This window comes from Ceratotherium simum, chromosome 16 (assembly GCF_057802395.1).
Source record: "Ceratotherium simum simum isolate JZ-2026a chromosome 16, ASM5780239v1, whole genome shotgun sequence".
Taxonomy (NCBI): Eukaryota; Metazoa; Chordata; class Mammalia; order Perissodactyla; family Rhinocerotidae; genus Ceratotherium; species Ceratotherium simum.
The window spans coordinates 7,080,422-7,094,493 of NC_141915.1; the positions used below are offsets into that span (position 1 = coordinate 7,080,422).

General features: G+C 46.5%; 1 protein-coding gene across 1 annotated transcript in view; it reads right to left on the reverse strand.

Annotated features, from left to right (window-relative positions):
* Positions 1 to 14,072, reverse strand: part of DNAH9 (dynein axonemal heavy chain 9) — a 309,121-nt gene that overhangs the window by 15,511 nt on the left and 279,538 nt on the right. Inside the window, exons 66-67 of the mRNA XM_004433052.3 lie at positions 13,483 to 13,653; positions 7,285 to 7,467 (exon numbers count right to left, since the gene is read on the reverse strand). Of these exons, the coding sequence (XP_004433109.2) occupies positions 7,285 to 7,467; positions 13,483 to 13,653 (354 nt within the window). The remainder of the gene's footprint in view (positions 1 to 7,284; positions 7,468 to 13,482; positions 13,654 to 14,072) is intronic.

A 14,072-nucleotide genomic window follows, 5' to 3' on the forward strand; every position in this document is an offset into this window, starting at 1 on the left:
TTTTAATTGGTATATTAAATGAGGTGAGAAAGACCCTCCCATGGACTGAATTGTGTCCCACCAGAGTTCGTATGTTGAAGCCCTAACCTACAATATGACAGTATTGGAGCTGGGCCTTTAAGGAGGTAACTAAGGTTAAATGAGGTCATAGCGGTGGCCCTGGTCCAATAGGATTGGTGGCCTTATGAGAAAGGAGAGGAAGATCAATTTCTCTCTCTCCCCTTCCCCACATCCTCCCTCTCTTCCTCTCTCCTTCCCTCCCTCCTCGCTGCAGTGAAAACACAGAGAGAAGGCAGCCTGAGCAAATCAGGAAGAGGGCTCTCATCAGAAACCTAATCTGCCAGCACCTTGATCTTGGACTTCCAGCTTCCAGAACTGTGAGGAAATGAATGTCTGTTGTTTAAGCCCCCAGTCTATGGTATTTTATTATGGCAGCCCCAGCAGACTAACAAACCCCAGAGAAGAGGACCAGGAGAGAGGTGAATGGGAGAAGTGTTTGCAGTGGGCTAAAACAATGGCCTGCAAGAGCTGCAAGCCATTGTGGTGCCGACGGGCTCGAATCCACCTTTGGGGCTGATGAGGGACTGTTCCTTATGGGAAAACCACCTAATGTTCTCCCCAGCAGACACAGCTGCAAGGCAAGTCCTTACCCATTGTTCTGGGCCTTACCCTGCAGTTCCCAAACACAGCTGCTTTAGACCCATCATATTAGTGTCTCATATGCTAACCACCAGCCCTATGTAGCTATTTAAGAGCAAGTGAATTAAAATATAAAATTAAATATCAGCACCTTAGTCATATTAGCTACATTTCATGTGCTCAATAGCACATGTGCCCTTATTAGTGCAGATATGGGACGTTCCCATCATCACAGAAAGTTCTATTGGATGGCATGGGTCTAAACAGAAAGGCTTCGTTCTCTGTTTGGTAATGTAAACTGTCGTACATGTGTTTTTTCCAGGGTTATGTTAAGAATCCCATATGTTGCATTTTTAATAAAACGCGTTTATGGGCATACAATAGTACATGCTTGCCGTAGTGTGGTTAGGAAGATGTGTAGATAAATCAAGACTCATTACAAAAAAATAAAGTCCAATAGACTTAAAAAAAAAAAGATATAGGCCATATTCATTTTTCCCTTTAAAATAAAAATTTTAAGAGGTTTTCAATGGCCAATTTACTTACATGACTGTAAAATGCTTTTATAAACAATACACCAAGAGAAATTTGCTTCTCCATACCATCGTGTGGGTTTTGTTAAATCTGGGTGTGTCTATGGAAGTACGTTGTATGTGTGAATGTTGTCTGCCACGAGAGTAGACAGGGACTAAAGGTCCCCCGTCCTGGAGTCGTCCCATAACATGACCTAACTGAAGTGGGTCAGCAGTACCAGAAAAACCGTGATGAAAATGTCCCGGGCCTTCGGCACATCCTCTGAGGACCATGGCAGAGGGAGACAGAAACTCCAGACTCTGCCAACGACTGTCCTGTGCTTGTACAGAGAAATCCTTTGTTTCCTGGTCATCTACCCCGGCTGATTAAACCGCTTACTCCGTGTCACCATGCCTCATACAGAGATGCGCCTCTGCTGAAAACAGTGAGGTCACACCAACCCTATTTCTCTGCATTTTGTTGTAAGAAGAAATGTGCCTAAGATTACAATATATGCAATAGAGAATGTTTAGGGTAGTGACACTATTCTGTAAGACACTATAATGGTGGATACATGTCATTATACATCTGTCCAAACCCACAGAATGTATCACACCAAGAGGGAACCCTAATGCAAACTATGGACTTTGGGTGATTACAATGAGTCAGTGTAGGGTCATCAGTTGTAGCAAACGGACCACTCTGGTGGGGGATGTGGAGAGTGGGGAGGCTGTGTGTGGAGGGGGGCAAGGAGTATATGGGAACTTCCCATGCCTTCTGCTCAATTTTTATATGACCTAACATTGCTCTAAAAAATAAAATCTGATAATAAAAAATACATATGTAATACTTAATTTTTAACACCCTTCAGGAACCTAAAATCATTTTTTATAGCAGAGGAACATAAAATGTGTAACTTGGCTTTCTATAAAATCTCTCTCATCTGCTTGTAATATAATTATAATTTATTCTGACAATGACTTTGCATTTACTAATTGAATGTGCAAGTGATACAGCCTTAAAGAATGTGCTGCCTCTTAGGTTTTTACAGTACGAGAGGGAGGCAGGAACAATTTAGGAAAAGAAGAAATCATTAACCTTGTAGTAAGGTTCCTGAACTAAGATATTCCCATGACCTTGAGTGGAAGTAGAAATGATTCATTTTCAGGAGAGGGGCTGAGAAGACAGAGAGAGAACCACACCCCACATTCACCAAGTGCAACCTGTGTCCCTCTCTCGGGAGAAGAGGGACACATCTGCAGACTCTAGGACGGCCCTTCCTGAAAGGTGTTCGGAAAGAAATAGTTTCCTAAGATGCTGCCAGGTTGGCGGAGGCTGGGGTGGGCGGACAGGAAGTTTCTGTGGCCAAACTCCGGGTAAGCAGGCCCTTCTTAAAGACAAGCTATGCTACTGCGGAGAAGTCTGCTTCCCTTTGCTCAAGCCCGAGTTTCTCGGACCCTCCTGCCTGGACCCCATGGAGCCAATCAACACACGCACTTGTTGGCTCACAGGTCAAGAGTCAACACAAAGCTTACAAAGGAATCACTAAATCCTTCTCTCAAGAAAATGTCGCATTTCAGGGTCCTGTGACTTGCTTGCTCCCTGTCAGCACTGCAGTGAAGTGTGGGAGAAGTAAAGGCTGGGGGGACCTTATGGTGGATGGGAGGGCCATCTGGCCGTGACCTTGACCACTTTACTCATCCCTATAAATAAATGCTTTCATAGTCTTTCTTTGCTATAGTATGAAATGGAAACCTTATTTTTCCTGCAGATCTTCATTGCTTTAAGTCAGTGAGCTGGTTCAAAGCTCAGATTCATGGGCTCCAGTCCAAACCTAAGGACTCCAGCCTCTGGAGGGCCAGGAACGTCCATCTGGAAAGGGCACCTCTGGTGCATCCAAAGTGGCTGGTGCTCTGGGCTCGCATTCTAGCCACAGGGGTCGCCGACACCCACACAGTCCCTTCTCGAGGGGCTGCGGGCTGCGCCTGTCCTGAGGGTCCACTCCTTTCCGCTTTTTCTTCCCTATGAAGACGGCCTTTGCAACCAGCTTTCATTTGTATGAAAAACAGGAGGGGAGGAAATGGGAAGAGAGGTGGGCATGACATGGGTTCCCCCCGTTCCAGTCTGGCTTCCAGACTGAGGGTGACAGCAGCCCACCCGCCTGGGTATTCTGATAGAGTGCTGGAAGACCAAAGGCAGACGGGTGGGGCTGCTGCCGGGTGGCGGGGGGGTGGTGACTGTAGGTCATTAAAGGGCCAAAGCGACACACCCCTTTCAGACCTGCGCCGTCAACACACGAGGGATCAGAGTAAGGGCCAGAGTAGCTCTCCAAGTCAGCAAGCGGGACTTGAAGTTTGAACATCTTTCACGTAGTTAGACACAAATTTTGTCAATCAGCCACTGAAGCGGGGGGAAAACGTCTGATGCCTTCAGACATTGGAGTAATAAAAGATAGTTTCCCGCCCTGACCCGATTCTAGGCTGGCCATGGCTCCATCTAGAAGAGCACTGCCTTAATGAAATATAATGCACGCCACAAACCTAAGCCACATATGTCATTTTAAATTTTCTGATAGCCACATTAAAAAAAGTAAAAAGAAATAGATGAACTTAATTTTCATATTTTATTTAACTTAATATATTTAAAATGTCAAATATAATTTCAATATCTAATCAACATAAAAATTATTAATAGGATATTTTACTTTTTTTGTAAACGCTAGACTTTGAAATCTAGTGTTTAATTTACACTTACAGCACGTCTCCATTTGGACTAGCCTCATCTCAAGTGCTAACCTGTCATTAGTGGCTACTGTATTGGACAGTGCAAGTCTGAGAATTTAGCTTTTCATGTAGCTTTCCTACATAGGCAGAGAATTTTCTGGGCAGGCTGTCAACAGTATATGGCTCTTTGAAAATTATACCTAGTGGTTATTGTAAAGGACTAATTTGGCTTTGGGGAGTTTTGTACCTCAGGCTTTTGTGTGTTTGGTGAGTGGGAGTCAGTACCTCTGACTAATCAACTCAGAGGACCTGGTTCTTCCTTGTGTAAGGCTGAGAGCCAGAAGTCTGACTGGTGCATTCCCAAGGAAATTCCTGTCTGTGGGAACATAGCTGTGGCTAGCCGACCTCCCCTAGGTGACTGCCATGCCTTCCCCTCCGACTTCTGTGTACTGTATGCTTTGAGCTCCCACAGTCTTGGGTGCTTGGCGTACCTCTCAGTTCAGCTAATACTTTTTGGGTAGCATTATGGTTTCCCATTCAGCCAATTATGAATGATGACAAATAAAAATTTCCTTATCGTAAATGCTAAGAGTATTGGCTTAATGACTTAAAAAGTTAGACGTTTTCCAGCCGTGGTGCCCAGTCTGAGCAGAGCATTTGGGTTTGCCTGTCTGATGTGCTGGGTAGCATGAGTTGCCCGATGTCTCCCTGTGCCTTACCTAAAGCACTCCCAGAACTTTAAAGTGACCATCAAAGAGAAAGAAAGAACAAGGAGGAAAACCTCCATCAGAACTTCCTCCTCCTCCCTGCTGCCTGCCAGTCACGCTTCCCACCAGCCTTCCAGGGTGGAGGAGTGTGGTGCCAAGTGGTTCCTCGCTGCTCCATTTATCAGACTGTCCTTCAGGGCCCTCACGTCTCCCTCACATGCCGGGCCGTCCTGTGACCACCTGGTCAAGTCACTCCCTCTCGCTGGTTCCTCTCCTGCTCTCCTTTCTTGCTAGCTCAGCTTGATCTCTTCCCTAGACTTAAACACTTCCCCTTTGAACTCTGCTGCCTCCCCTCGCACCTTCATTTTTCATGAACACATCTGTCCATCTTTTGCTTCCACCTACTTGCCTTAACGCTGTGCTTCACAAACTTGACTCATCACAAGAATTACCTAGCTGCTGGTTAAAAATATAGATTTCCCAACCCCAGCCCCAGAGGTTGGTAGGACTGGAGGGTGGAGATGGCAATAAGTGTTGTGATTAATCCCCCAGGAAGTCTGATGACCTGGCCAGTTTGGGGACCTGTCCAAAGGAGACTGGGTTTTCATGGCAGCATTTTTTTGATGGAAATTGCTCTCTCTGTTCTCCAGCTCACAGGGGGACCAGGAGGAAAAGGCAGTATACAGTTGTGTTGACTGCTTCTGGGTCAGTCTTCTGTCACCGCCTTTGGAAGTTCACCACCTCACTATTACTCACCGGAGTGGACCCTTTGCTCCGGCCAAAGCAGGTTAACTCTTGGAGCAGGCTCAGGGCTCCTCTGCTGGGATCCTCTGGAAGACTCTCTCCTTGTCCCCACCTGTCATAATCCTACCCTTCCTCCAAAGTCCCCTCAATGCCACTTCTCCTCCAGGACCTTCCTGATCCCACAGACGTGTTTCTTCCTTTCCTCCCCCACATCTTTCTATGTGGCATGTAATTAATTCTGCCTTGTGTTACAACCCGTTTGTGTGCCTGTTTTTCCTCCAAGACTGTCCCTGGAGAGGAAGGCTCTGCTTTCAGTCTCCTTTGCATCCTCCAGCACGGAGGGCCGAGACTTGCCCAAAGAGCTCGTCAATCAGCAGCACTTGAACAGACTGAAAAAGAAGAGGAGCTTCCTCCCCTGCCCCCTTCGTCTTTGCCTGGGCGCACTCTGATTCATGACACTGAACCACAGCCGAGGCTCTGGGAGGAAAAATGAGGGAGTAAATTGGAAGCTGAATGGATAAATAGACTGCACCAAATTGCATGAATTCAATAAGCTAAGTTTGCAACAAACCTACGCCAGATAATTACTAATATATACCTGCGCACCGCAGTAATGGGGCTGCATAATGTGACAGGAAAAGTCCTCATTTACATTTGAGATTGTTCCATGAAGGTTTGATTTCATTTGATTACAAGCTGGTACGTAATTTGGAAACATTACCAAACACCGTCAGTCTCCAACATCCCCTTTCTGGCTCCTTTCTCCTTATTTCCCTCCATCCATGTTGAGAGGAGAAGAGAAATGAACAGATTAAAAAAACCCCACTAACCTAGATTTTGCATCTGTTTCACAGTTTCTGTGTGACGACACGGGGAGAAACTCACAGCTGTTTTCCTGCGCACACGTGACCGCGGTTTGGAACGCCAAGAGCCAGACTCGAGGGCGGCAGGCGGCACACCACCCCCCGGACCTCTGGGGCTTAGTTGACCTTTCACGTCAGCTACAAAACTGGGTTCCCACGTTCCCTCTGTCTGGGTCACAATTCCTTTGATAAATGCGTCAGTGTCAACTGACAACAGTCCCCTTCCTCAGCTTGAAAAGGCAGCAGGCCCTCCTGCTTACCTGTTATCCAGGTGAAGGGTAACAATAGCGCTTATCTCCTAGGCTCTGCGCTGGGCACTTGACAGAATCATCTTACAGTGAGTGAAGCAAGCTTGTTCAAGTAATTGGTGGTAGACACAGTAGACTCTTTCATCGCTCAAGAGAAACGTCAGAGCTTGTGCAAGATCTTGGATCTTTCAGGCAACCGTGAGGTTAGAAAAGATTAAAATTCTTTCCTTTCCCCTCATGGGGTGGAAATAACAATACTGTCAGCTAATACTTTAGGGGTACTTACCATGTGCCAGGCATTGTTCTAAATATTCTATGTAAATCAGTTTATTTAACCCTTATAAAACCCTGTGAAGTAGGACCACTATCCCTGTTGTACAGGAGAAGAAACTGAGACACGGTGAGATTTAAGTCACTTTGAGGCCACGCAGCGAGGAAACGGAAGAGCTGGGAGTGGATCCAGGCAGCCTGGTCTAGAAGCTGTACTTTTATCCAGCACACGCCTTTGCCTCCCATGCAAGCAACTTAACCTATGTCAGTAGAAGACACCAGATGGTCAGGACTTCTTTTGCTTGGTGCTCAGAGTGTGGTCTTCCAGGGCGGCTCGTGTGCCCAGTGGCCTGTCCCGGCTCCCTATCATTTCAGCACAGCTTCAGGCTTCAGAGCCACATGTCTTAGCCTCCCCGCAGCCCAGCCAGACTCTGGTTCCTGGGCGTGACACCTTCCTGGGCATTCGGATTGCTGCGGGACAACTGCTCTCCAGCTGTCAGCTCCCCCGTGCCCCTCTCTCCCCAAGGGGTCCAGCTGTGTCCTCTGGCAGTCCCCCTCCCCACAAGACCTCACCCACCTTTAAGCCAAGGTCCAGCTCCCTCAGCGAGCGCTGGATCTCTCTGGTGAGGAGGTTCATCCGCTCACACTCCTGGAACACCACCACAACATAGGGGGTGCGCTCCTCCACTTTTGCCATCAGCTCTGGGATGTTAAACTCGTCTGTCACGCGCTCTAGTATTTCTTCCAGGAGGGCCTTGACCTGTCCCATGACAGGAAACACAGGGTTAAGAAAGGGCCCTGATTCTCCAGAAGGACTCCGTTCCCCTGCAATATGGCACTGAAGATGCCAACCATCCATCGCTTCGCCATACTCTTGTCTACTTGCTTAGGTGAGCTGGGTCAGGGATTGGGACGGATCACAGGTGGCCTCTCCCTAGGCTGGCCAGCTCCCTGTGTCTTGTGTGACCAGCTTAAAGGGATGAACACAGATGCCCTTCCAAGAATTAGGAGTTGGAAAAACTGGAACTGACCCAGTTAGCTGTGGGAATCAAACTAGAAAGGCACACGACAGACTTGGCCAAGGTGGTCATTTTGGGCCACGTGAGGCTGAGTGATGAGCAGCAGTGATGAATATATATACACTCTGCTCTGAGATTCCATAAGGCTGTACTGTGGTTTCTGTCCTCGGGTCCTGGAAGAAGCATCCCCATCCATCATGTAAACCTCCTCCCCCACCATGATTCCTTTACCACACAGACTTTCAGCTAATTAGACCAGAGGAGCCAGAACAACCAGGCTCTCTCCCCTGGAAATTGGAATTGAGGCGCTGAGATACTGGGTTATTTTGGGGCAAGCACTTGGAGGCTGAGTCTGCTGTTTTGAGTAAATGAGTAAGCCCAGGAGGTCTCTCAGCAGAGAAAGAAAAATGAAACCAGTGCAGACATAACAGAAGGTGTGGCCAGCAGAGGGATGGATAGAGGGAGGGAGAGAGGGAGCCTGCGCGAGAGTGCCAGCCAGCTCCAGGCACACTCGGTGGACAGCTGTTTTTCTGTCTGTTCATCTCTTTCCCCTTCTGCTAGTAACAGGTCCTGATCTCCTTTTGTGAAATTACCTCTTCCCCATGTTTTAGGGGTACAGTCACTGGGCCCAGCCATCCCCTCACCCAAATTAGACCAATCAGATGATCCTTCCCAGTACAATGACAATTTGACTCTCAAGCCTAGGATTGGGGGACAGAAAGTGGCTGGAGCCACTGACAGGATGGGAGTGTCCTGGAAGGACCGTCCACTCTTCTTTTGCCCTGAGGCCCTAGAGCCACTGTGGTTTCTGTCCTTTCTTAGGTCGAGTCCTTTGATATAGTGAGCTATTTCGTGCCTGTTTCAGCTAAATTGGTTTCTGTTGCTTCCAACCAAAGAACCCTGACTGAGTCAATACAGTTCTGTTGGGTGTCACCCATGTGAATTTAAGCAAGTCACTTAGGCCTCAATTTTCTCATCTATAAGAATTTCCAAGAACGTCTTTCTCCACTTGCCCCCTCCCCCAATCCCAGGGCTGAAGCGAAGATCAAATCGAATAAGTTGATGAATGTGGCAGCCTCTGAAAGCTATAAAGAACTATATAAATGTAAGGGATTATTAATACTCAGTTTGCCTTGTATTGTTAACATACAATACATTCTCTAGGAAAAGAGCTGATGTTAGAAAAGAGAAAGTAAATACTCATCACCTTGTCACAAACGGGTCGCTGGTGCTGTCATAGCAAAAACCGGAAAGGAATTTGAATGGCACCTGAAAGCCGCGGCTAGGGTAGAAGACAAATGGCTACAATTATACCATATTTCTGTCTCTGGAGCTGAATGTGAGGAAACAGCCCTATATCAGCGAGCTACCATGCGGACATTATTCACAAAGAGATGATAAGATAGTCTGCAGGCATTGGTCCAAAACACATTGAACATGGAGACACAGAGTTCTATTCTGTCACGGATCAGAAGGGAGGATTTGGAGACCCGACCTGAGGAGGCAGAGCACTGTGAGGGAGGAGCAGATCCACAGACATATAAGACCCTCTTTTGTTCAGAGAACCCCAAAGACCCCTTCACATGGGAGGAGTGGATTCCAAGGGACGTGGTCTACTTTATTTTTTTTTTATTTTTTAATTTTTTGTGAAGAAGATCAGCCCTGAGCTAACATCCGTGCTAATCCTCCTCTTTTTGCTGAGGAAGACCGGCTCTGAGCTAACATCTATTGCCAATTCTCCTCCTTTTTTTTCTCCCCAAAGCCCCAGTAGATAGTTGTACGTCATAGTTGCACATCCTTGTAGTTGCTGTACGTGGGACGCAGCCCCAGCATGGCCGGAGAAGCAGTGCGTCGGTGCCTGCCCGGGATCAGAACCCGGGCCGCCAGTAGCAGAGCGCGCGCACTTAACCGCTAAGCCATGGGGCCGGCCCGGTCTACTTTATTTTCACAAGCAAACGCCTCTGCCTTTTTTTTCTTTTTGGGAAAGTAATAAATGCTTACCATAAAATCTAAATATTATAGATACTTATGATATTAGAAACAAAATCCTCCCACAATCTGGCCTCTTCCCTCTGTTAACTGTTAATTTTGGGGGTTTATAATTCCTGCAGATGTCCTTCAATGCATATAACTCTATCCATCCATCCATCCATCATCCATCCATGTGTCTATCATGTCCATCTGTCTGTCTGCCTTCCTCCTTCCCCCATCCTCTCTCTCTCTCACTTTCTTTCTATTTATCACTAATGGAATCAAATGACACATAGCTTTTCCAGCTTGTTTCTTTTCACCTTATAATAAATCTTGGACACAGTCCCTCGTTGGTACACATGGATTTGCCTTTTTTTTTAAAACAGTATATATTATTTGACTGTTTTGGCATACCATAACTTATTATGTCATTCCCCTATTGATGGATATTTGGTCTGTTTATCATTTCTGCTACTACAAACAATCCTGAAATAAATATATATGTCAGAAAATCTGTGCACTTTTGAGTGTTTCCACTGGCTGAATTCCTAGAAATAGAATTATGAGTAAAAAATATGAACATTATTAATTTTAGTAGCTCTTGTCAAATTGTTCTATAATTTAAACCTTTAGCAGCAGAGATGACAATGCCTGTTTTCTTATGCCCGCACCACTGGATATTATCACATTTTAAAATCCTTACCATTAGGTGAAAAATGATATTTCACTTAACTTCATTTGTGAGTGACACTCAGAATATTTTACTATTTTTATTGGCCATTTGTATCACTATGTGAATTTCTTTTGTGTCCTTGTTTCCCCTCCTCTTCTCCTCTCTCCTTCTTTTTCCATAGGTAAGAACTCTGTATATTAGCAGAATCTGCCCACTTCCTGGACTGGTGCTGCAGATCGGTTCTCCTGCTTTGTCTTTGACTTTGGTCATGGTGTTTTTGCTTTGCAGATGTTTTACATTTTTTAAGTCATCAAATTTGTCAATCTTTTTCTTTACAGATTCTGAATTGCTTTTTTTTTAATGTTTTATAATGCCTTCCTCTTCATAAGATCATAAAAGCATTCACCCAAGTTTTCTTTCAGTACTTTTTATGTTTTCATTTAAATATTTAGCTATCTGAAATATACTTTGGTATAGGGAGTTAGGGAACTGCTTCACTTTTTTCCAAATGACTAGCCGGTCATTCAACACTAAGGCAATCCAGTGGTCAAGGGCAAATGAAGGAAACAGCCCACCTCACCACCAGGGAAGCAGGAAGGGTGGACGTCCAAGGGAGGCCACCAGTGGCCAGTGTGATGGGCTGAATCATGTGTCCCCAAATTCATACATTGAAGTCCTAACCCCCAGAACCTTAGACTGTAGCTATTTGGAGATAGGGTCCTTAAAGAGGTGATTAAGTCAAAATGAAGCTAAGGTGGGCCCTAATCCAATATGACTGGTGTCCTTATAGGAAGAGGAAACTTGGACGCACAGAGAGAGGCAAGAGGGGCATGCGAGCATTAGAGGAAAGGCCTCGTGAGGATACAGTGAGAAGATGGCCATCTACAAGCCAAAGAGAAAGGCCTCAGAAGAAAACAACCCTGCTGACACCTTGATCTTGGACTTCCAGCTTCCAGAACTGTGAGAAAACAGACTTTTGTTGTTCAAAACACCCAGTCTGTGGTACTGTGCTATGGCAGTCTAGCAAACTAGTACGGCCAGGTACCCCCCTGATTAGCAGCAGATTCATCTGCCTAAGAGAGGCATTTGGGGCCACACAGCAGTTCTGGCTCAGGTCATCAAATGAGCCCATGTTGCCCTAGAAAGAGAATCCAGGCTTGGGCCAAAGGCTGTGGTAGACTGCTGGTGTCTCCTCCCTAACTCCCCCACCCCCCACTTTTCTCTCTCCTTCCTAGGCACACGGCAGCCCAACTATGCATTGAATCTCCCAAGGTCTCTTCCGTATAGATGTAGACATGTGAGTAGATTTGGGCCAATACTTTGTGAACGTATGTGGAATGTGCAACCTCTGGGTCATTTCCAACTTAACAATACAACACTCTCTCCTTTGGCTCTTTGCTGCTCCTCTTGAGCTGTTCTGTGGATGTGAAGGAACATACCTCATGAGAACGTGTGAGCTATGTGAGAAACAGACTATCATGGTTGGCCCAAATCTACTGACATGTCTACATCTACATGAAAGAGAACTTGGGAAATTTAGTACATTGTTGGGCTGCCATGTGCCTGGGAAGGAGAGATAAAAGCCGAGGGGTGTGGGGAAGTTGGGGAGGAGACACCAGCAGTCTACCATGTACTAGTTTGAGGGCTGGGGTATAGCACAATTGACATACACAGTAACCTGCACACCTGTTGCTTCCTGCACAGCATGATGCTTGGCAAATGACCACGGTTCATTCATTTCTGCAACACACACACACACACACACACACCCCATTTCTTGAGTTGGACAAAGCGGATAAGCAAGTGACGAGAACTAGAAGCTTCTTTGAATCCCACCCAAAGCACCCTAAATCTATTACTTGTGTAGTCCCAGCCTTTTTCATTTTTAGAGCCAGGAACATTTTTCATTCTAGGTGGCTTGGATTCCGGGCAACATAAAATTTCTTCTCTTCCTTTTGTTCTCAAACTATGTCTCATGCATCAAATAGTGGAAGAGGCTGAGCAGTGTGATTTAGAGCAGCTTTCTCAAATATGCCCACCCGCATCAAAATCGCTAGGGTGCAAATTCCTGGGCCTAACCCTGGACCCCAGAATCAGGATTTCATGCCCCCTAGCTCACTCTGGGCAGATTAAAATCCGAGAACTGCTATTTTAATGACACCACTCCATATGTTCAAGCAAAGAAGTCCAGCTCTGTTAGTGTGAGTCAGTCTGTTTTCCTAAAATCAATCCCTGGAGCCTACAGGCTTGACAACTACCCAGGTTTCCTAACCCCTAATCTTCTAAGTATGTTTCACGTAAACCCAGTGGACTTTCTAATGGAAGGAATTAAAGGAATCCAGGCGGTACTGCGGAGTGGAGGAGGTGAAGGAGGCACATGTCTTGGAAGCTGAATTAGCTTGTCCTAAGAAAAGTTTCACTGTGGTGCCCATTCCTTTTCTGCCTCTGCTATGCCCACACCAGGAACAGAGCCCTCCGATCGCCTCTGGTTGTCCTAAAACCCAAACCTCATCCTCATCTGCCTTTGTACCCCATAATTCCTCTCCACCTTCCTGAAAATTCAGGAAGTCCTGTGCTTCGTAGCACTTAACCGTGTGTTAAGAGACACTCGGATTAAATGTCATTCACACCAAGAGAAGGCAGCATTTTGTCTTACAGAGGAGCGAGTTAACCCTAGTGACCATCTAGTTGGTGGAATGAGGGTGGAGGTGTTTAAGAATAGCTGCCCCCCCATCATCACTTAGTTTGCGAAAGAATCGTGAAGTCACCTCAAGGTTCGCAAACCACCATCATTCAGCCTTGCCCTTTCTTCACTTTGGCAGACAAATGGAATAAAAACTGCCTTTGAGTGGACTAGGAAAGCAAACTGGCAAACCCAATGGCAGGAACTTCCTATGATTTAACCCGACGGCCACATGGTGACACGACTGGGGAGGGCGTGGGGTTTCTGGAGGTGAAGGGCAAGCCCATCAATGCTGGACCGGCATGTGCCAGGGGAAGGTGTGCACCCTGAGGTCTGTGCTGTGTACCGCCAACGCGGCCAGTGGGAGAAGGGTCTTTCCCTGCAATCCTTGGGCTCCCCAGAAGGGTCTCAGGCAATCCCCTCATGTACCTTCTCTTCTCTGGAGGCCCCTGCTCCATCTCCAGCGTGGCTGTCCCGGGGCTGCAGCTCCAGCACGGTGCGAAAGAGCTTTTCCGAGTTCTGGGTCAGGAAGCCAATCTCCGCGTTGGGGTGGAGACCATAGAGATATGGCGATTCTGGGGGCAGCTCGGCATCAATGTACTGGAAGTCAAGGGCAAAACTCACTTAAAAACAAACCGAGATGCTCACCAATGCTGGCCGATGCCACCATGCTCTCCATCCATTAGTGCACATCCTTTCCTGACACCATCTGTTTTTGTATGCTGGGCCAGTTTTCCAGAACTTCCACATTCATGAGGTCATTCTCTTTTTTGGGAAGCTTAGCCGACTTTATCCATCTCCCATCTTACCCCTCCCACCACTCCCTGATAGACACCTAGCCCTCCGCACACAGGAGGACTCCTGAGTCCTATAGAAATGCTAATCCCTACCTGGTATTTTTACTCAAGCTTTTCTAGGATCCCAGCCCTCTTCCTCCAAATTCCTTTTCTCTCCCCTCTGTTTATCTAAATCAGGGATGACGAACCTAAATGCAAACACGGGATCACACATGCAAAATA